At 46.9% G+C, this 22947-nt stretch overlaps 1 protein-coding gene across 2 annotated transcripts in view; it reads right to left on the reverse strand.

Moving 5' to 3' along the window:
• Nucleotides 1-22947, reverse strand: part of LOC116947471 (FERM domain-containing protein 4A-like) — a 267383-nt gene that overhangs the window by 209255 nt on the left and 35181 nt on the right. Inside the window, exon 1 of one of the 2 annotated variants that reach the window (XM_032963258.2) lies at nt 16719-18797. The exons of the other annotated variant lie outside the window; for it this stretch is intronic. Within the exon in view, the coding sequence (XP_032819149.1) occupies nt 16719-16802 (84 nt within the window). The 5' untranslated portion in view covers nt 16803-18797. Of the gene's footprint in view, nt 1-16718; nt 18798-22947 lie in introns of those variants that run through there. 2 annotated transcript variants of the gene reach the window in all.

Below are 22947 nucleotides of genomic sequence, written 5' to 3' on the forward strand. Positions count from 1 at the left end.
TTCAGATGCACTTCAGCGCCCGTCTGGAACGCTCTTCCTTGCGATCTTAGGACGCCACTGGAGCTACGTACTTTTAAATCCTGAATTTAAATAAGATTTCTTTAGAACTGCTTTTTTGTGTTTAGATTATTGTCCTTCCCCCGCACCTCCAATTGGCTTGCATAGGGCGCGAAAGAAGTTCAACGTAGATAATACGTTTCGCAACAGAGCCGTGGCAGCGTGGAAATTATCTCTATAAACCAAGGGTCGATGGGAGGGAAGTTTTCATAGCGGTATTTACTTTTTTTTTGTGCCGAACCTTATATGGGGGCTCAGTTCACGAGTGCGACCGGTCTCTGGAGACCGCGTCACACCGGTGTCTTTTACCCGATGCATACTCGCCCGTCGGAGCAGATGGCAGCAAACGGTAAAAACAAATGTTATACCTCCACCACTGCGGACAATGCGTTCAGCCACGAGTTGGCAGTCCGAAAATAGGGCGCGTCTCGCTGACTCGATGCCCGCACACAATTTTACGGTGCTGCCGACAGGGGGCCGTCGTTTTCTAAACCCGTTGCTGCACGATGACGTGTCCAAGTCACGTGTGCACAGTGTCAAAGTCACGTGCGCGCAGTGACGCGAAAGACTCGGTCACACCGCGTGGCGTGAAGAGAGATGCAATTCAAAAAAGTGAATACGTCTTGCAGACACGTATCCAATTCGTTCGGCTGCTCTTTTTGGCTGTCCGACACAAGTTTGAGCATCGTTAATAAGATACAAAAAATACGACAAGAATATTTTTAAATCGTGGTTTAGGCAAGCTGCCATTCGCACTCTAAGGGGAGGTAATTTGATCGATGTAGTCAAACGTGCGGAAGTGAGGTTACGGCGATTTCAGTACAACACCATCATCACGAAAACATTATAGGCCGCTTTATTCTCATTTGCAGACGATTTAAACGTGAGCACATGCTGCGACAGTCAGAGGTTTGTGTGTCAAGATCAGGGCTCTGTGGTTTCTGAATTTCCCCTTTCTTTGCTGGCGACTGCCTTTCTTTCCGGTTATATTTTTCTGATCCATCATCATGATCATCATTGGCCGCGATCAATCCGCTGCTCTAGCGCTGGTGAACAGAGTGGAACAACGAAGACCTAAACATCGCACCCCCTGGCTTTGCATTCCCTCCTCGAAGACACTGATGTGCCATCAACCACATCACGACATCAGCAGACCGATGCGCTGCGCGTCTCCTGCATACATGGAAACTGAAAGACACAAGCCACGGTTGTGCAATTGTGACCACCATACATCCCAAACGATGGACCGTGCCGTAAACCAACTGTGGTCTGCGCCCCTTCAACGGGGGAGTAGCAAAACGACACAAGAAGCCATCTCGTGGCTATCAGACCTCGACATTGCCATTGAGCTCCTGAACATATTGCCATGTGCACCCATAGAATAGAATGCGCTACTGGATGATGGCCTCCCGAAGCCATCACCATCTCTAACGGTTCTACGATGTGACAACTTTTCTCTTATTTAAGAGCTATTCTGTTTAGCCCTCCACTAAATAAGTACATTTGTGTTGCAACTTTTGGAGGAGGTGAGGTGGAATTCGACTATACGGGCAGGCTGTCTCCTTGAGAGTATTGCTTTTCAGCTGGAACCATTTTCCTCCGTGCTCCCCGTTCGCGCTGCAATTACGCGGCCTCGCTTAACCTCGGCGGGGTAGCGTGGGTTCACCGCAGTCCCGAACGCCACTCAAACGTCGTGGAGCTTCGGCGCTCCGCCTGAGACTCGACGATAGGTGGAGGTTCGTCGCATGAGGCGGCGCTACAGGTGGACCCCGACACGCGATGAGGTCGCTTGCTCAAATTCTGGGGTAAAAAAACGCCGGGCGCCGGCTTTTGATCAGCGCAAGCGAACGAGCGTGCGGCAGCAGCAGTGCTTGGGAGGACCAAGCTTCCCCGCGATAGTGTGAACTTCCAACGACGATTCGTATGGAAACGGCTGCAGCAGTAGCAGCAGCAGCAGCAGCAGCGACAGCGCCCTTTGAAATATTAAAGCTTTAAAATGTATAATTGAGCCAAGGGCTCGTGCCGTAATTGCTTTGTGATCAGAAGTCCCCTCCGGAGCTCGACGGTCGGCAGTGGGTGCAAAAGAAACATGTTTTTTTTTTGTCAACTTATTTTCTGCCAAGGGCCGGAGCTGAACATCGTGAAGGGAGCACGTCCCTAAGTGCAGCTGGAGAGATTGCCGCGCTTGTAACATACTGTGAGCTTCTGTATGTATGTTGAACTTCTTTCGCGCCGTACGTGAGCCGACCGATGCTGTTATTCACCTGACGCCACACAGGGATACAGCTGCCAGCGGCAGTCGCTTTTTGCTCGACTGCAGCAGAACATTGGAATGGCTGATTTTGAGATGTGATGCAAGGCAGCATTTATGCACCCTATACATGCCAATGGTTAATCCTGGAAGAAGGGAGAAGTACATTTAAATTGATCACCTTTAATATTGTATTATTACACAGCTGCCTTCTGATGTCCTGGGAAGTCTTACTCAATTTTGCAGGACAGGGAAAATCCGGGGGAAACCAGGACAGGTGGCAACATGACCATAAAGCGTCATGTCACCATCTCAACATACATCGTGATGTCCCCATCTCAACATATAGCGTCATGTCACCATCTCAACATACAGCGTCATGTCACCATCTCAACATACATCGTACTGTCCCCATCTCAACATACAGTGTCATGTCCCCATCTCAACATACAGCGTCATGTCCCCATCTCAACAAATATCGTCATGTCAACATCTCAACAATCGGCATCATGTCACCATCTCAACATACAGCGTCATGTCACCATCTCAACATACAGCGTCATGTCACCATCTCAACATTCAGCATAATGTCACCATCTCAACAAACAGCGTCATGTCCCCATCTCAACAAATATCGTCATGTCACCATCTCAACAATCGTCATCATGTCACCATCTCAACATACAGCGTTATGTCCCCATTTCAACATACAGCGTAATGTCACCATCTCATCATACAGCGTCATGTCACTATCTCAACATACAGCGTCATGTCACCATCTCAACAAACATCATAATGTCCCCATCTCAACATATAGCGTCATGTCACCATCTCAACATACAGTGTCATGTCACCATCTCAACAAACATCGTAATGTCCCCATCTCAACATATAGCGTCATGTCCCCATCTCAACATATAGCGTCATGTCACCATCTCAACATACAGCGTCATGTCACCATCTCAACATACAGTGTCATGTCACCATCTCAACATACATCGTAATGTCCCCATCTCAACATGCATCGTCATGTCACCATCTCAACAATCATCGTAATGTCACCATCTCAACATACAGTGTCATGTCCCCATCTCAACATACAGCGTCATGTCACCATCTCAACATACAGCGTCATGTCACCATCTCAACATACATCGTACTGTCCCCATCTCAACATACAGTGTCATGTCCCCATCTCAACATACAGCGTCATGTCCCCATCTCAACAAATATCGTCATGTCACCATCTCAACAATCGGCATCATGTCACCATCTCAACATACAGCGTCATGTCACCATCTCAACATACAGCGTCATGTCACCATCTCAACATTCAGCGTCATGTCACCATCTCAACAAACAGCGTCATGTCCCCATCTCAACAAATATCGTCATGTCACCATCTCAACAATCGTCATCATGTCACCATCTCAACATACAGCGTTATGTCCCCATTTCAACATACAGCGTCATGTCACCATCTCAACATACAGCGTCATGTCACCATCTCAACATACAGCGTCATGTCACCATCTCAACAAACATCATAATGTCCCCATCTCAACATATAGCGTCATGTCCCCATCTCAACATATAGCGTCATGTCACCATCTCAACATACAGCGTCATGTCACATCTCAACATACAGCGTCATGTCACCATCTCAACATACATCGTAATGTCCCCATCTCAACATGCAGCGTCATGTCACCATCTCAACATAAATCGTAATGTCACCATCTCAACATATAGCGTCATGTCACCATCTCAACATACAGCGTCATGTCACCATCTCAACATGCATTGTCATGTCACCATCTCAACATACATCGTAATGTCACCATCTCAACATACAGTGTCATGTCACCATCTCAACATACAGCGTCATGTCACCATCTCAACATAAATCGTCATGTCACCATCTCAACATACAGTGTCATGTCACCATCTCAACATATAGCGTCATGTCACCATCTCAACATACAGCGTCATGTCACTATCTCAACAATCATCGTAATGTCCCCATCTCAACATACAGCGTCATGTCACCATCTCAACATACATCGTAATGTCACCATCTCAACATAGAGCGTAATGTCACCATCTCAACATAGAGCGTAATGTCACCATCTCAACATTGAGCGTCATGTCACCATCTCACCCCGACGTGAGGTCGCACTTCTCTCAGCAGTGGGCCCCCGGTCACTCGTCCGCCCCCCGCCGCCTCGCGTGGAACTGCAAAGGCGCCTGCTGACTCTTACGGGGCCAGTGCACGGTCAGCGCAACTGCTTTTACATCCAGTAATGGATTTTAAATGGGGCCATTTTCATCCACCATTAACATGGCCCGGGAAAATGGAACGTTCGATTTATTTCGTCTTCGTCGGATTGCATTTTTAGTTTTTTTTTGTTAGCCTGCGAAGCTTTCCGTGCGTCACGCATTTTGTTTTTTGTGTACCAAGGCTTGCCCTGCATATCGTCAAGCAAGATACGTGAACTATAATTGAAAATTTAACAGCGCGCTCGCTGCCGTTAAATATGCGGTGCATAATGAACGATGGTTTTGCGTTTCACTCTGCACTGGCAGTTACAGTTCACAGGCCTATGTCAATCCACTGCTGGATGAAGGCCTCCTCATGCTATGTCAGTACAGGGCAGGGTTTGGCAAAACGAAATGACAAGCAGGGCCATTCATTTCGAATTCGGTAAACAAAAAAAAAGACTACTATTTCAAGAGCAGCAATGCCCTGTGGTGAATGCGAGAGACGGAGGCGCTTAATAAACAACAAACGCCGCGCACGAAATCCGGAGTCGCAGGTTGCCGACCCCTGGTTTAGAAGTGGGGATCGTTTGACCATACTTCACCTCGCCACGTTGGTCAGTGTAGGCTGTTAAAGTGGAGCGGGGGGGAGGGGGCAGGACCAGCTCAGAACATTTCACTAGCCATCAACGTTGGCTGTGGCCTGGGCTCATGCTCCGGTCGCTGGGCTCGTAGCGTAGTGCGCTAACCGCCGTGCCACCGTTCTCACATTGACACCAACTGGGGTTGCAACATCGCAATTCGCCGAATTAACGTGGTTCAGCGTCCGAATTTAATGTCAATAATCGATTGTTTTAAAACACTACCCTCAATATTCTTGGTTCTTTCGGTAAAGTCACGTTGAAGAGAAACAATAAAATAATAAAATATATATTTAAATAAAATATATATTTTATTGTTTCCATTCAACGTGACTTTACCGAAAGAACCAAGAATATGAATCACTGCAGTCACGAAAGCTTTAAATCAAAATTACCCTCAATGTAGCGGCCTCTGGCGATACGAACCCATTACATACAACGTATACAAATCCACAACATCGCTTATTACACACACACAATTCAATGCATTGAGGGCGAACTGTCGAATCGATATTCATCGACGAATCGATGCATCATCACACTGCTAAGCCAGCAATGAATCATGACCAAAAGGTTCCACCTAGACGAGACCTCACAGACGGTAAATTAAATGCTGGTCGCCTATAACCCGCTTTGACCAGCGTGGTGAAGTATAGTCAAACAAACCGCTTCCGTGACAAATACAGCTTGGCGACACCCCCCTCCACCCATCCCGTCTTCGATTGGCAATGCCTAAAATGCATTGGCATTCAAAATAAACAATGGGCTGCTATTAATTGTCGAGTACAATGCCCCAACGGTGATTCGGCATTGGAGCCGCGCGCGCGCGCACACGCGCACGCGCGCGTCAACTCGACGACGACTCCATCCATAATTCAACGTAACGCATCTAAAATATGGATGTGCACGGATATCCGAAGCATGGCCAAAAGAATAAAACCGCCGCGTGTGACCCACATTCCTAAAAAGCGACTCGTCAACCGAGCGAGCGATGCTTGAGCAAAAAAAATTAGAGCTTTAAATAAATGCCGGCCCCGGTGATACCATTCGCGAAGTATGGAAAACGAGGGGGTGGGGGAGAGATTTTTCTTTGTGTCGTTTTTTTTTGCTCCGCACGAAATGCAGAAGAACACGACGGCTTTCATCCAGACGTGGCGATGGCACCGGCTGCTGCAGCTCGCTCGTGGTGATCAAGGCGGATTTGGCATTCGCGTACTGAAGCCTCCAAGATTAAACAAAAATGTGTTGCGGCAGGGCATTAACCGAGAGACGAACGGCTATCAGAAGACGACTATAAAACCGGCATAAGGAAACTTGATTAATTTTCTGGTGGCAGAGGATTGCCCTATCAATTGAGCACACGGGCAAAGCACCCAAGCGTCCATCTGGTTTCCAGCCCCCCCACCTCCCCGCGTGTGTAATTGAGCCGGAGGTTTGAGACACGCTACCCGGCAGCAACACCCGCACGTGGCCACGTTGCATCTCATTAAGACCCGCCCCCGTAACCCCCCCCCACCCCCACCAACAAGCCAGTTTTGCAAATCGGCCACCGAGGTGCCTTCCACGGCTTGCCCAAATGTTTGTCGAAAATAAATAACCCGTTATCGCTGAACGCATGCAGCGTCAGGAGGGAAGCATAACACGAGACCGCTGTGCGTCCCGAGAGCGGTACGTCAGCCCGGCAATGCCGCACTTTGGAAGAGAATAAATCGCACTAATAAGGGAAACACAAATCCCATGGCGTGGGTGAAATATGAATGTCCCTTTTCTTCGACCCCAACACGAATATTTCCTTTCCTTGTCGCAATGAAAAGTGCTTTTGGAACGACGTTCGCCTTCGCGGCAGCTGCTTCTGTTCTGTTGACGCAACCCACGGCAATAGGTGGAATTAAGGGACTGAAATGCGTATCCCTGACCGCATCCTGAAGATGTAATTGTGCCAGCTCTGGCTGGGCTCCATACGGCGCCACACTTGACGGTCTAGCAGCCCATCCGAGTGCCACACGTCCATGGGCAGCAACTCGTGGTACTCTTGCTGTGTGTTGTTGGTAATAAGCAAGTGTGTGTCATTTGACTCGTGCGGTTAACGCACCGGCTGCCCAGTCGAGCACTTTGATATCCCCATGGTGGTTTTGTTTGGTCTGTTATCCTTGCCCAGCGCCTCCAATGGGCACGCTTGCGAAATAAATTGAACAAACATAAATACATACGTGCTTCACATCTCACGACATGGATACAATAAAATTGGAATACATTTATGGGGGGGGGAGACCGATTATTTTTTAAGTTGCGCATTTCATCTTTTGAACATCACAATGGGCAAGCACACATCACAGAGAGAGAGAAAATAATGTTTCCTTGCAAGTTGTTCGTAACCGCGTAGCTCAGGGCGAGGCTGGGGTGGGGCTTCAAATTACAAACAAAGTTGGGATTACGAGCTTTAAACTAGGATCAAACGCTCGATGCAAACATATACATGTGTGGCTGTTGTTCTATGATTGCTTCAAATATGCAGCGGGCAGTGAGTGTCTTGCAGCCGCGCATTGCACTCGCAAACGAACGAATCGAGCATTTGCCCCGCAATCCTTCCGAAGAAGTGAACACGACGATCATTCCTGCTGCTGTTTTTTTTTTTAAAAGGCAGGCAGGCACGTGGTGCGTTTTGCACAAAACGCCAGCAACAACACGCTTGGAGAAGTCACACTTTCTGTTGTTGTTGTTGTTTTACTTATCAAAAGGAACGTTCAGGAAACCCATTGTGTGCGTTTGCGTCTTCCTGACCCACAGTGGCTGTGAGGTTGTAGTCATTGATTAAGAGGATAAAGAGTGTTTTCTTTTTACCGAAACAATCAACCGGAGCCATACTCTTTGGTTATTTCGGTAAAGTCACGTAGGTATAAAATAAAATCACGACGTTTCGGGCGCAACATAAGCGTCCATCATCAGGTGGGAAAGCATGGTCTGCTGCTGAGGCAGAGTGTTTTAAAAGGTTTTAAATGGGTGTAGCTCAAGGGTTATAAAGAAGTGGCCGGGGCTAGTGATGTTAATTAGCATGCAACTGTGCCAGATAAAACCAGTGGTACATTGTCAACTTTTAGTTATTTTCCTCGATTTTTATCTCACGTGCCGCTTACAAAACATATCCCCGTGATCGAGTCTGGCTAGCATGTGGATGAGCGACCAATGAGATGAGCGACCAATGAGATGAGCGACCAATGAGATGAGCGACCACTGAGAAGGAGGCTCGTGAAGGACGCTGCTGCTGCTGGGGAGTTGGGAGGCAGTCGCCCTCCAGCAACAACGGACGGCAGAGGAGCGACGCTCCACAACAACGAGCGGAGCGCCGGGTGGATAAAATGCAGAGAGTTGGCACAGTGGGGAGCACAGTTGGTGCATCTGCCCAGCCGTCTCAGTCAGTCAACTCATGGCACCATCTTTGTCTGTTCCGTGACCTCCTGCCAGCGGGCGCCTTCGACACTTTCACATGGCCTCAAAGTGCACCTAGCCTGGCATAAGCGCCGTGGTGACGTCACCGTCACTTAGTGATGAACGGCGGTTGTTGTTGTTTGTTGTAACGAGGTTTACCACCAGGTGTTGCGGGCGTGGGAATCAGAGGTGGCCACAAACGGTCGTGTTGGATGTGGCCGCCTTGGAAGCTTGCCAAAGTCTCATTAATGGGATTAGAGAAACATCCCAATGCAGACCCCCCCCCCCCCCCCGCTGATAAAAGAATAGTGAGACCCAGTGAAGCTTTTTAAAATATAAATAAAGCAATTTGCTATCTGAGCAGACTTTGTTCCGTTCAATTAATATTAATGACAATGTGAATTGCTATATATGTTGTATAATGTATATATTGAACTTCTTTCGCACCGTATGTAGCCAAACATGCTCATCTGAGGTGCGGGTGACTACAACGTTCAGCTAAGTTACATGATTAGAGAATTTTGCCCAAAATCATAATATGAGTTAAAATCCCAGCCAGGGTGTACTCATCTCAGCATGAGTGGCACTCTGTGGGGGAGTCTCCAGTGGCTCTCCAATGTTTATCAGCAGGCCAGTGAAATAAAACAGCTGTAAATTAGACGCCTAACATCATTGCACTCATAGTTGTCATAGGAATGTGGAATTTCCACCACTAGCTGAGGGCTGTAAAGAGGAGACGAACGGCCATCCCCTCCACTTGTTTTGGGCAGAAATCCACTGATATATTATATACTTTTTAATTTTAAATGGACATGTTCACAATAATTACATTAAATAATTACATTAAATATAACGCAATAATTACATTGAATATAACGCAATAATTACATTAACTATAACGCAATAATTACATTAAATATAACGCAAGGCAGCACTGTGGCGAGCTACCATGGTCAACACTGATAGCGACGGCATTGTCCAAACCGACTGACGCAATTCTGCAAGCATATACTTTAATCAGCAAGGCTATGCTGATTAAAACACACACACACACACACCGTGGTATTCTGCTGTGGGCAGGCATTGTATTAGCAAAAGGAAACATTTACCAAGAGACTGGAGGATGTCTTATTCAGGCTGATGTATAAACCCAGGAATGGCCTGCCTGGCACTGCTGTTAAATATGCATAAAGTCATTTACTGGTATTAATAATTTACGAACACCTTACTTTAAGCCTTGATTTATTAAGTGCTCATCATCTTTTAATGAGTTGTCTGCACTTCATCGAGAGTGCGAGGTGAAGTGAAAAATACCGGCGAGTCGTTATTTTTCGGAAAGTAAATTTGTATTCTTAGGGGATTCTGCCGTGGCTTAATGGTTAACACGCGGGATTTCGAACCTTCCGGCACACCTGTTAAAATAATGGTCCACATTTATTAAACGCACTCAGCCTCTTGTCCACCGAATAGTATAAACGGCTTACGGCCGGCCACGATCGTTGGTCGATTGGCCAATCGCGTGCAGTGGCGTAAAGTGTTGGGGTCGTCTCGGCCCTTCCAAGCCCGTCTGGCAAGCACGGTGATTCTGCAGCCTTGCACCCCCTTACACAAATGTACAGTGTTAATAAATACATAGAGGTTTGACGAAACAAAGTAGTTGTACTTGCGAGCCAGTGGTTTAATCTGTGTTTCTATGATTTACCTGAAAAAATAAAATGTGGTCATGTCTCGCACCCCCAGAAAGGGCATCTCGCACCCCCCCAGGGGGTACACGTCCAGCAGATGGCCCTTCCGCCTGCAGTGGTACGAGCATGGGATTGTAGGGCTGTACCTTGACCTCTTTCTTATGTCCACCCAAAAAACCTGGATTATGGATGATATTGGTCGCGAAAGGCTACGTGTTCAACTGTTTCTTATGTGTTCGATGTTTATAATGTGTTCGATGTTTCTTAAGTGTTCAATGTGTCTTATGTGTTCTATGTGCCAATCAATGCTCTTTTCACTTATACAACAGTACTTTGTTGGAGGAGGTGGGGGTGTATTATAATTGCTGTCAACATGACGACCTGTCAGAGCCCACCGTGCAAAACGCTGCAATTCACAACGGCATCGGACTAAAACGACATTGCGCTAAACGGGAGCGTGCAGCGTGGTGGGCAATGTTCAGTACGCACCACACCTGGCAGGTGTCCCTTGTAGAACGAGAACAATAACACCCCACATGAAACAACAACAGTGCCCACAAGCGCCGCATGGCCTGCTGCAACATGTGACCTTGTGAAGCAACATTCGTCCGGAACGCCTAATAACTACAAAAATATGTTCTTTACACAGAGTAGGGTTGTTTTGTTTGGCTTTCTAAAATTGTATTTAATGGTTATGGTGCTTCGCAACCTCACATTATGATTAAAAAAAAATTGTATGTGCGAGTCAATACTGGCCTTTGTAAAGGTAGGTTTACACCTAGAAACGTTTTTTTTAATGACAATGTACTGAGAATGTGACCGCTACACCATCACAACCAGATCACCTTACAATGTGCCATCCCAGAACCTATTTTACTATTTAATGTTTTTATTATACCAGGTAAGGCCCACCGAGTTATATAGCTCTCATTCAGAAGCGACCTAACTACAAATGATAGCTCAACGAAGTGGCTTATCACGTGGAAATGAAAAGCAGCCAAACACTCTAAACAACATGTTTCTAAATGTGGAGGGAAAAAGTGGAGGACCCAGAGAAAAATCCACAACTATGGTGAGACATGCAAACAGAGTCAGGATCGAACCCACGACCTCTTGCATACCAGGCGAAGTAATGAACATCTTAAATCTTGATTTAAAGCGTTTGTGACTGCAGTAATTCATATTCTTTGCTCTTTCGGTAAAGTCACGTTGAAGGGAAACAATAAAATAATAAAATATATAAAACAATAAAAAATTATCACGACGTTTCGACCATAACACACCTGATGACGACCGTTTGTGTTATGGTCGAAACGTCGTGAGAATGTTTTATTGTTTTATATTTATTTTATTATTTCCCTTCAACGTGACTTTACCGAAAGAGCTAAGAATATCTTAAATCTTGACTTAAAGCTTTCGTGACTGCAGGAATTCATATTCTTTGGGTCTTTCGGTAAAGTCACGGTGATAGGTTCAAAGAAAACAACAAAAACTACGACGTTTTGATCGCAACACAAGCGGTCATCATCAGGAAAAGGGGGAGAGCCTTTGAAGGCAAACTGTTTATAAAGGTTTAAAATTGGCGTAGTCCAAGTGTCAGCAGCATGGGCGGGGCAGTTAATGTGAGTGATGGGCGATGGCCGGCGTTGGTGGTGGGTTTCCACCAATTAAAGACCTGGCAGCCCTTTAATTGGTGGAAGCCCACCACCAGGACCATCGGTGCTCACTACTACCATCCCCACTAGCAGTAGCCCTTTATTGGTGGAACCTGTACCATCATTCCCATGTTAAACCTTTACCTGGCAGCCCACCAACGCCGGCCATCGCCCATCACTCACATTAACATTAACTGCCCCGCCCATGCTGCTGACACTTGAGCTGTGCCCATTTTAAACCTTTATTAACAGTTCGCCTTCAAAGGCTCACCCCCTGTTCCTGATGATGACCGCTTGTGTTGCAATCGAAACGCCGTAGTTTTTTTGTTAATTTCTTTGAACCTATCACCGTGACTTTACCGAAAGACCCAAGGAATATCATTAACATATTGCCACCATGGCAACCTAAAAGTGCATAAGCCCTTGAAATGTTATTTCACCTGTCGGTACCACCTGCGGTGGCATAACTTTAGTGGCACCAATTGTTTTTTTGTGGCCAACAACTCCGAATTACGACAGAAACCATTTGGTGCAGTGGCTAACGGCACTGGCGATCTGAACGTGGCGACCCGAGTTCGATTCATGGCCATGGCTAAACTCAGTGGAGAGTGACATTTGATCCGGTCCCGGGCCTCCACAGATCACCAACCCACCACTGAGTAGCGTTGTAAAGCACGGTCAAACAACACCTGTGGCCAGTGCCGGATTAAGCTAGTACGGGGCCTGTAACGTATGTTATAAAGGGGCTCTAAATGAAAAAAAAAAACATATATTAAAACACACACACATTTTTTTACTTGCATAGTAAAGTAATTGTATTTTGTATTTGCATATACAGCCAGATATAATACGACAAATCGCTAACCTTAAACACCAGTCGTTCGTAAAAGTTGAAAGCAGTATAGTACTATGGTAACATAGCAAGTGCAGAATCACTGAACCGAATTGATAGCTTGAAAGCATTTAGCGCGGGGCCCTTGAAAGGGCGGGACCTCGTAGCATTTGTAGCTACTATTGCTAGTAGGATAATCCGGCACTGCCTGTGACTGACACCGTGTGGAGAGCTTTCATCCAGCAGTAGATTGACAGAGCTGTAAAATACACACTGGCCACTACTTTTAAAGCCACAAGACGCCTTGTCAGTGACGGATTTTTTTGGTGACTTGCCCTTACTCCTAGTCTCAATAGACTCTTGTTCATTAATATGAAGGTCATCCATCTAATTAATGCCAAGCAGCCGACTGTTAATTAATGCCTCTGCACTTTTAGCACAATAGAAAATACAGGGTTTCCATAAAGGTATCATCCATGATTAAATAATTAGAATTAGGCAGCAGTTGGAGCTGCGTGGATATAACTACAAAGACAAAGGTCTCATGTATAGCCTTAACAGACTGATGGGGCAAGTGCTATTAGCGAGAACCTATGAAGGCCGGCACAGCACATGAGGAGGTAGGTGGCCAACACCACGCCCGACCGCCTTTGTCTCCCCAGTGGCGATGTTTACACACCGTGTCAGGTACTCATTTGAGGCTGAGTCGACCTAGTGAAGACCCAGTACCCATTCAGATAATTGTCACTGGTGTTGGCCATGAGCGGGAATCAAACTCGTGTCTCCGGGTTCATAGCGCAGCACGCTAACCGCTACAATAAACGCTGCTACAATCACACACATACACACACTTGGTAATATGAGAATTTGATTTAATGGCTTTCATCTCTAAACTGTCACCTGTCGGCCATGGAGTTGACCGAGTTCGCCAGCATCGTGGGAACGGTTTTTTGGAATGTTACTGCCATGGGCTGTTGAAGGTCACTGACGATTGTTAGTTTATTTTTTGTATGCAGTACACAGTATCCCTCGCATAACCCAAACATTTTATCCACGCAATTCGAACTGCAAATAAAAAAAATCACCGGAATGATCGTGCAAAACCTTGAAGGACGCCTTTGACCAAATCGCCCGAATGCGATCGACATATCAAATCTTCGAAGCCCAAGCAGGTTTTGAGCCTGGATATTACTTGGATGCGTGACCCCGTGCCCAAACACGTTGTTGTTACAGGCTGAGGACAGTGCAGAAACATACGTTGCCGTTGCACTATGCCCGTGACCTCTATATGCTCCCTGCCTTCACCACCAACGTGCACTGACCCGCTTGGTAAAGTATGGGCGAATAACCACCACGAACTGCATGGTGCGACGTGGCCCACATCCAGCAGTGGTTTGTACACGCACTTTTATTTAGAGCCCACCCCAACATCGCTGCAGGGGAAACACGCGGACATCGCTTTCGTCCTCGAATTGAACATCGAGCCGTCCTCCAAACTTGCCTGCGTGACAAAACCGAAGCCGCTGGGACTGCTGGGCAACAGACGGAGGAGGAGAGCCGTGTGCGGCACGCCAACGTGGATCGCAGGGCGGCGGACAACAAAGAAGAAATCATAGCGAGCGGAGGGCAGAGCGCGCCGCAAGAAAGGTGTACTCGACCAGGCACGAGCCACGACAGGGGCGGCTTCATAAAACAATGTTCACACACTTCTGAGAAATTTGCAACAATAGCGCGAGAAATGTGCTGCTGCTGCCTCCGGGCCTCACAGGAGACCACGTGGAGAAGATTCCAGGCCGTGCGTTGACAACGATGGCGAACAAGTGGGAGACTAAATTTCGATTTAAAGCTTTCGTGCCTGCAAGGATTCATCTTCTTGGTTCTTTCGGTAAAGTCACGTAGAATGAGAATAAAATAATAAATTGATAAAATAAAATAACACAATAATATTCTCACGCTGTCCTCCAGACAGTCTCGTCCCCTTCACCTGATGAAGGCCGCTTGTGTTGTGGCCGAAACGTCGTGAGAATATTATTGTGTTATTTTATTTTATCAATTTATTATTTTATTCTCATTCTACGTGACTTTACCGAAAGAACCAAGAAGAAGTGGGAGACTCTTTGATTTGTTGAAGCTATTAACGTTACATTTGTTATCATGTTACAGTCTTATTATCCGTTCTTTCCCCTTTAATAACGATAGTCCCATGTAAGTGTTGAAGCACCCTGTATTTATTCACCGGGCGCCTTTGATGGGACGAATGTCGCACGTGATTGCAAGGGGCTCTCGGCACCGAGTTCCATCCGTTACGCGCGCAATAAAAAAAAACACGTAACGATTGCCTCTGGGTCTCTCCGAATCGCATGGCCTTGGGGCCTGACGCTAACCGAGCGGGGTGGCCCAGAGCGATGGCCTTGCATGAACAAAGTCGGTGGCGAATTTCATGAATTTCCATCGCAAGTGCGAGCGTAGCCACACTTGATAATAATAATAATAATCATTTGCACTCATTAGGCGCCTGTCACATCGTCTTCCAAGTGCCGTAAATGAAAAGGACAAAGATTTAATAGAGAACCGCGTGGCACAATAAGAATTTGAGACGAACCAAGCGACTACTACTACGTATCACACACATACTACCCCACCAGTACATGTTGAAGTGCAAGAGGGTTCACCCAACCCCAGAGTCAACGATGATAACATTTTGATCATTTTATCACACGCATCTGGCCCAAACATTCATGTTGGCAGGTATTTAACATAAATAAATTAGGTGTAGAAATTAGTGTGCGATATGAAATCAGCGCAACATTAGCATAGTAATTAGCATACATACTTTTCATGGGTACGGGGTTTCTAGGATGTCCGAGTCTGCAGAATCATTGTCGAATTAGCATGCGTAACGACACGTGCGTAGCCACACGTACGTAACGACACGTGACGCACGTAGCCACAGGTGGGTTAGAAGTTTGCGAGTCACTCGATAATCCATAACGTGTGCTACGGTGGCGAGATGTTAACAACCTCGCCTGGTATGCAGGAGGTCGTCGGTTCGATCCAGAACCTGACGCCTGTGCATTTGAAGTGTGCGTGTCTCTCTCCCCGTGGTCGCGTGGATTTTTCTCCGGGACCTCCACGGTTTTCCCTCCACATTTAGAAACGTGCGTTTAAGAGTATTCGTCTGCTATAAATGCCCACGTGATGAGCCACCTCGTTGAGCTATCGTTTGTAGGCAGGTCGCTTCTGAAAAAGAACTGCGTAGCTCAGTGGGTCTTACGTGGTCAAATAAAAGCATTGTTTAGTTTACGTTGGAGGTGGGTTCGCGTGTGGTGAGTGTACGATGAGTGTGCACCTGGTAACGTGTACCGCGCGCGAGTGGAGGACGGCAAAAGCGTGGCAGTCAGTGTGCGAGACCCTCAATAGCAAATGAGAAACGCAACACATTCATCAATAACACTGTAGCCTTAAAACAAATATATATTTAAGAGGAAAGGTTTCGGAAAAATGGCCCTTCCTCATGCATATGCTGTGAAGTAGAGCCATTGCCCGAAATGTATCCTATTCCTGTATAATATATCCGCACGAGCGTCATCGATGGACGTGTTGAGTTTTCGTGTCGCCATTCGTGCGCTTGTGCGTCGCCGAACAATGGGTTGGGGAATAACGAGCGGGAGGTTCGGCACGCGACTGCGTGAAGCCGGCCGCAGACTTGGCGAGTTGCGCAGGCAACGGAACTCCCCCCACCCCCCTCCACCACCACCCCCGGGCATAACTCGAGGAGCACTGCGCGTGCGTCCGAGTGGGTGGCTGAGTGGATGGACGATGCTGAGAGCTGTCAGTGCGCGCGGTCCTGCGGCGAGTCGCTTCCCGTGCGCTCCGAGACCGTCGCTTGCGACCGGCTGGGCAGGGGCTCACCTTGACGCGGATCGGCGATGCCCATACCGACACGGCGTGCGTGCGTCTGCGACGGCAACGGCTGCCCTCAGCTCCATCCTCCATTGCCAACCTTGGCGCGGCACGCACGGCTGGCAACGGAGCAGCTTTTTGTTGTTGTTGTTGTTAATATCCTCACGAGAAATAAATGGAAAAAGCGTTTTTCTTTTGCGCTGTGCCTTTCACCAGGCCACACAGCTGAGCCGGCTGTCTCACAGCCGCTGCAAAAAAAATATATTTGAAGTCCCAAGATGTTTGCTACAATTCCAAAGTTGTTTCCTTTGTGCACAGCGTAGAGTTGTCAGGCACTCCACAAACGTGCGAGAGTGTGTCTGTGTCACCGAAAAATGTCATTCGGAGTCCGTGAAACTGGAGCGATGAATATTTAATTGCCGAGAAACGTGACATCTGTAGATGGAGCCGCACTTAAAAAGAATAACGTTTCACGATCCGAGGTTGCAGCCGAAACTGCGATAACAGCAGACGTTCAAAAAATAGACTTCAGTTCTCGATTTCCCGGGTATTAAGGCAATCACAAAGGAAGCTCACACATCAGCCGCTTGCCTTTGAAGATGAGCAATGGCAGTGGAGCAGTCAGGCTGCATGATGTCCGTAAGTACTGATTAAGGGTGATAATGAATCTCAATAGTCTTACCAATTTCAGGTTCAAGCGGTTTAAGTTTATCGCCTTGTCATAATTCCACTGCCCGATTCCCCGGCTCTCGGCAGAGCATTGCACTGCCCCAATGCTAAACGCACAAAAGCCCAGCCTCGATGCACGGTCTCACGGAGTCGCTCGTCCAATGCGTAAATCATTCAATTCACTGCTTTATTATGTCGCTCGCTCTCTCTCTCCCTCCCCCGATTCTCTCTCCCTCTCTCCTCTCCCAGGCTCTGATTGCAACACCCCCATGGCAAGCGATCAATGCTCAGGCACGTTAGCGCATCAGGCGTGCAAGCCAATGGCAAGCCGGAGGTGTTGTTGCTCGCATACCAGTGGCTGGCACCTGGGTGATCTGTGGCCGGGGCCAGTGAGGGAGGGGAGTGGTGGGGGAGGGGAGGAGGGAGCGCTCGGGCTTGGATGGCCACTGTGATCCGGACTCCCCGCTGATCAATTCAGCTCATTAACGAGTACGTAATCCATTTAAAACGAGCCACACGCGAGCGCACGCTCGCTCAACACTGGCAACTGGTCACCCGTGCACTCCGCGTGAAGATGTTCCAGGCGCCAGGGACCTTCCTCTACGTGGGTGTCGAAATAATGAGATACAATCCGTTGATTGATGATAGTAGTTCGTTCAACTTACCAGACGCTCAATGAAAACATCAAGGTATGCAATTGCGTCAAAGGAAGACCGACATTCACTGAGGAGGTGAAGCGATGAGATGGGCCAGGCATGTGGGATCCTGAGAGATTATATTGGCTCAGGGATGTCTTCATCTAGCAGTGGATTGGCCGTGACTGGTGATGACGATATTTTCCCATTTTTTTCCAAAATTTCCCAGTTATTAATTGATAGATATACAGGGTGCTTCGAAATTTTTTTTTTACACTTCTGAGAATTTGCAACAATACCACATGAACTGTGCCTCCGAGCGCTTGGGGACCACCTGGAGAAAAATCCAGACATGATGGCGAACAAGCTGAGATTCTTTAACTTTTTGAAGCTATTAACATATTTGCTATCATCTTACTGTGTATTATCCGTTCTTTTTCGATTAAAAACGATAGTCCCGTATAAGTGTTAAAAATTTTGAAGCACCCTGTATATTTCAAAAAACCTTCTACCAATAGATGTTAATTGTCTAAGAAGAATGAAACACTAACTTCTAAATTGTGATATATTTGTTTGAGGGTAAATTATTCGTATAAATGCGTGTCACGTCGACGTTGATTTGAACGAATTTTAGAAAATGCTCCACGGAACGAGACACGCTCCCAGCTGGGGAACGTTGTTTCTCCGATTTGTGAATGTATACAATTCTCAGCCTACAGCAACCACCATCGTCGACTCATCGCAAAGCTTGCGACAAAACACGGCAGCATGCATGGGCGATATGCATAATGTATACATGTTGCAAAGGGGGGGGAGGGGGGGGTTGGGGAATCTGAATTATTAATGATAAGAGCACAGAATACAATTACAATAGATGCCATATTCTTGGTTCTTTCGGTAAAGGCACGTAGAAGGGAAACAATAAAATAAAAATATAAAACAATAAAATTCTCACGACGTTTCGACTGCATGATTGATCAAATCCTTTATCAAATCCTTGATAAACCATTTCGGGTTTTATTTGATTGTTCACGCTTACGGTGGCTTTCAGACTGCCTCCATTATTTTCGTCTCCCCCCTCCTCTTTTCCGAACATAGATGGACTCGTCCATCTGAACAACTGCCAAATCGCTCTCCGTGGTGCTAACGTTAAAAAAACGCCACTTTTTTCAAAATTTCTTGCTGTGGGTTTCACACCTGATGATGATTGCTTGTGTTGCAGTCGAAACGTCGTGAGAATTTTATTGTTTTATATTTTTATTATTTTATTGTTTCCCTTCTACGTGATTTTACCGACAGAACCAAGAATATGAATCCCTGCAGTCACGAAAGCTTGAAATCCAAATAGATGCCATGTCAACGTTGCAATCCTTGTTATTGTCGACCGAAATATCTTTATTCTGTCGTGCAAAAAAAAACTATGGCCAGGTTGGTCTGAATTTGTAACGAAAAATTGTAAAAGAGGGGAAATAAATAAATGACGGCATGCTAATGAGCACCCTCAAAGCAGCATACATTTTGCAGAGACTGCATATCATAATTGCTTGCCCATATCCGTGATAAGTGTCGTCTTACATGAGCTATGTTGGGTTATTTTTAGCACAATGAGCAGGTGCGCTTCATCCTATCCCTAAATACGCCTGACTCGTGTGCACGGTGTGTATGCCGAACTTCTTTCGCACCGTACGTAGTCAAACCTGCGTTAATCGGCAGGCGAAGACGCATGACGCGTGATACAGCTCACCAACGTGTACACAGATATACAAGCAACATATGAACATACTTGTGGACATCTATACCTAACAATTATCAGCCATGGTCAATCCACTGCTGGATGAAGGCCTCCCCCAAAGCCGCCGCCGCTGCTTCCTCTCGAGATCCAGCGATGTAACAATCCACAAGAGCCACCAGCGGACGAGCTGATTAAATCGCTTCTCGGTGGACGTGCTCCGGAACGGGTTCCATCCCCTGACTGCCACTCCGCCATTATTCTTGACCATCGGCCATCACACCAATACCTCCTATTCGCACGGTTGGCTACGCACGGTGCGAAACAATCTCAGCATACGTACATCATCTACACACGCAAACGTCAAGTCTACGTTTCTTTATTCGTTAGCCGTTAATATCCCACGACTGGACTAAGGCCCTCCTACCATAGTCCTCCTCTATCCATGATCTCCGGCCACCTACTTCCACTACGCTCCGACAAATCTTCTAACCTCATCCCGGCAAATTCATTTTCTGTCCACCTTTTATTTTTCCTTCGCTGCATTCGATCTCAATTGCACTCTTGATGTCGCCCGTATCGCTTGTGCCGTGTCGACACCCAAGTCCAATTCAGTTGGTTTTTCATGTTCTAAAATAATTCTCTTTTCCTAGGTTTGATTTCTCAAATCTTCAATTATAATGCATTCAACATTCTCCTTTCCGTCGTTCTGGTGGCGTTACGTATACATATTAATGTGCAAATAGCATTAAACATAGATTTGCGTGCGCGCGTGTGTGTGTGTATTACATGCGCAAAACCCGCACGCACCGTAATGCAAGCTGCACTGAGAAGACTCGTGCTTGGATGGGTGACCGCTATTGCTCTTTCCTTTCGATATTAGAAAGCCACGTGAGCGATGCACTTTTAAATCCAGATTGAAAACTAATTTCTTTAGAACTGCATTTTGTGTTTACTTTGTTGTCCTTCCCCGGCTCCTCCGCTTAGCACGGCTGGCTACGTACGGCGTGAAAGAAGTCCAGCACACACACAAGGTTGTCACAGGGCTGAGTGGCCTCCGTGGTGGGCAGTGCAGTGCCGTGCTTCTATGCTTCCAGTTCTGTGATCTCTGCCTTCACTAGCGTGACCGAAGTTGCGGGGAAAAAAACGAAAATCACAACGCCTTCGGCAGGCACTCGTCCAACAGTCGAGTCACAAGCAGAGCTGTTCTTACGCACGTACGTTCAGAAAGAACACGCACAATAGAGCCCGCTCCTCAACGAAACTGCCACTGGATAATAGAGCAGAGGGGAGAGTGAATGGCGCTTTCAAGTCACGTAAAGGGTATTGAACAAAAAATGTCATTCGCCCTCCACGTGCGCGAACGTGAAATTGCACGTGACGGTGGCGGCGTCCGTTGGAGCGTCGGTGGTGGATTTGGCGCCCCCTTCCTTCCCCACGTCTCATCCCCCTGACGCGGCTGAGAATTCGTTCCGACAGGTCGCCTGGACCCCTCTCATGCCGCCGCGGCAGTCATTGGGCAGCTAATTCCGATGACAATTAGAGCCTCGTTGGCGCGGTTGATTGATTGCCGATTGCCTGGTCGCCCCGCGCGGAGGCTTGAGCCGTCCAGAGAGGCGTGAACTATGTCTGGAACGCAGCCGTCACCAGGGGATTGTTTAAAAGGCGGCCACATTCGACGCGCCGCCTTCCAGCACGCAGGGAACCCGAGAGTTTGTATGTGTGTGTAGGTGCTACTCGCTAACAGCACTTACCCCGACGGTCTGTTACAGGCTACACGGGGGATCTTTGTATTTGTATGTATGTACCGTATGTTGAACTTCTTTCGCACCGTCCGTAGCCAAACCGTGCTCATCGGAGGTGCGGGAAAGAGCACAAGAGTGCTCTGATGGACGAGGGGGGTGGTTGTTTAAAGAGGAGCGTGTGACCATGTTGGGGCAGAGCCACCATTCGTCCTTCTCTCTCCCCCTCCTTCCTCCTGTCGTGTGGTCACCCGCCGCGTCGGCACGGTTTTTACCGCGTCTTGTACTGGACTCGTGTTTTGTTATAATATAAAACGTGATGTGTAGATACAAATAAAACGTGTGCCCGTGTTTACTATTATTGCTCATTTCATAGGTTCGGTAAAACGTCCTTTAAAAAAAATATATCTATGACGAGAGAGGGAGCTGAAATTCGCGGAGGGTGTTATCTTGCGTGGGTTTCTGTTGTTGTAGTTTCTCTGCAAGATTTGCTCCTGTTGTTCGAGCAGGTTGTAGAGTGGGGGTGAGGATTTAATTCGCAACGGCCCCGGTGGGCCCGGGCACCAGCACTTCTGAGTGACTCCGTGAGTGAATTCAGATAGGATGATGAATGTACTGCGGCTTCTGGGTTATGTGCCTCTTATCCACGGAAGAATCGATGAGTGACCAATGGGCAGCTTTCGCGGAATAATTGGGGAAGAGTCGCAGGGGCCTTGGATTAGAGGTAAAGTATTTCACTTATATAACCAATACGCATGTTTCTAAAATATATATAATTCTGCTAGATAAATAGAACATTAAGATGTGACTGACATTAGCTTTCTCTCATAGCGTTTTGATTGTCCGTAATACACACGTACCCATATGGCTGTATGTATATTACTTTATATTCGTGGAGTAAGTATATGTATGTATGTAGTCAAAACACATGTCTGTAGAGTGTATATGCGTGCCGTGTATAATATGTAGGTGGATGCAATCTAAACACTCGAGGCATTTCAGCACACTCAACAAAAGCCAAAGTCTCACATTCCACATTTCTGGGGTCGGGACCAATCTACTCTGGACAGACAAAATAAATGAAGTAGCTGCGTTGACAGAAGTGAATGGTTAAGCACCTAAAACAAACCACAGCACTTCCATCATTGTCTCATTAGGGTTGCCTCAGCCTCTTACGGTCCACATTGTCTCTTGTAAGACAGAGGGAAAGACAAATGCGGTGTTCTTTTAATATATGCTCGAGGCAAACCAGTGTCTCAATGTTGCATGTGAAATAGGTTTCATCAATAAACATTAGGCGTGTAAACACCGCATCCCTTTTTCTTACCGCGATTCGATGAATTGTCACCATTCAGGGTCGCCATTCAGGTCAAGAATAAATTACCATTTTTACGATAATTCTAGCGTCCCGTTTGTACTGTATGCGTTTTAGAGATGTCTTGACGTTATGTACCATTAGCATG

This window comes from Petromyzon marinus, chromosome 30 (genome assembly GCF_048934315.1).
Source record: "Petromyzon marinus isolate PM22_M1 ecotype Great Lakes invasive population chromosome 30, UKy_Petmar_22M1.pri1.0, whole genome shotgun sequence".
NCBI lineage: Eukaryota > Metazoa > Chordata > Hyperoartia > Petromyzontiformes > Petromyzontidae > Petromyzon > Petromyzon marinus.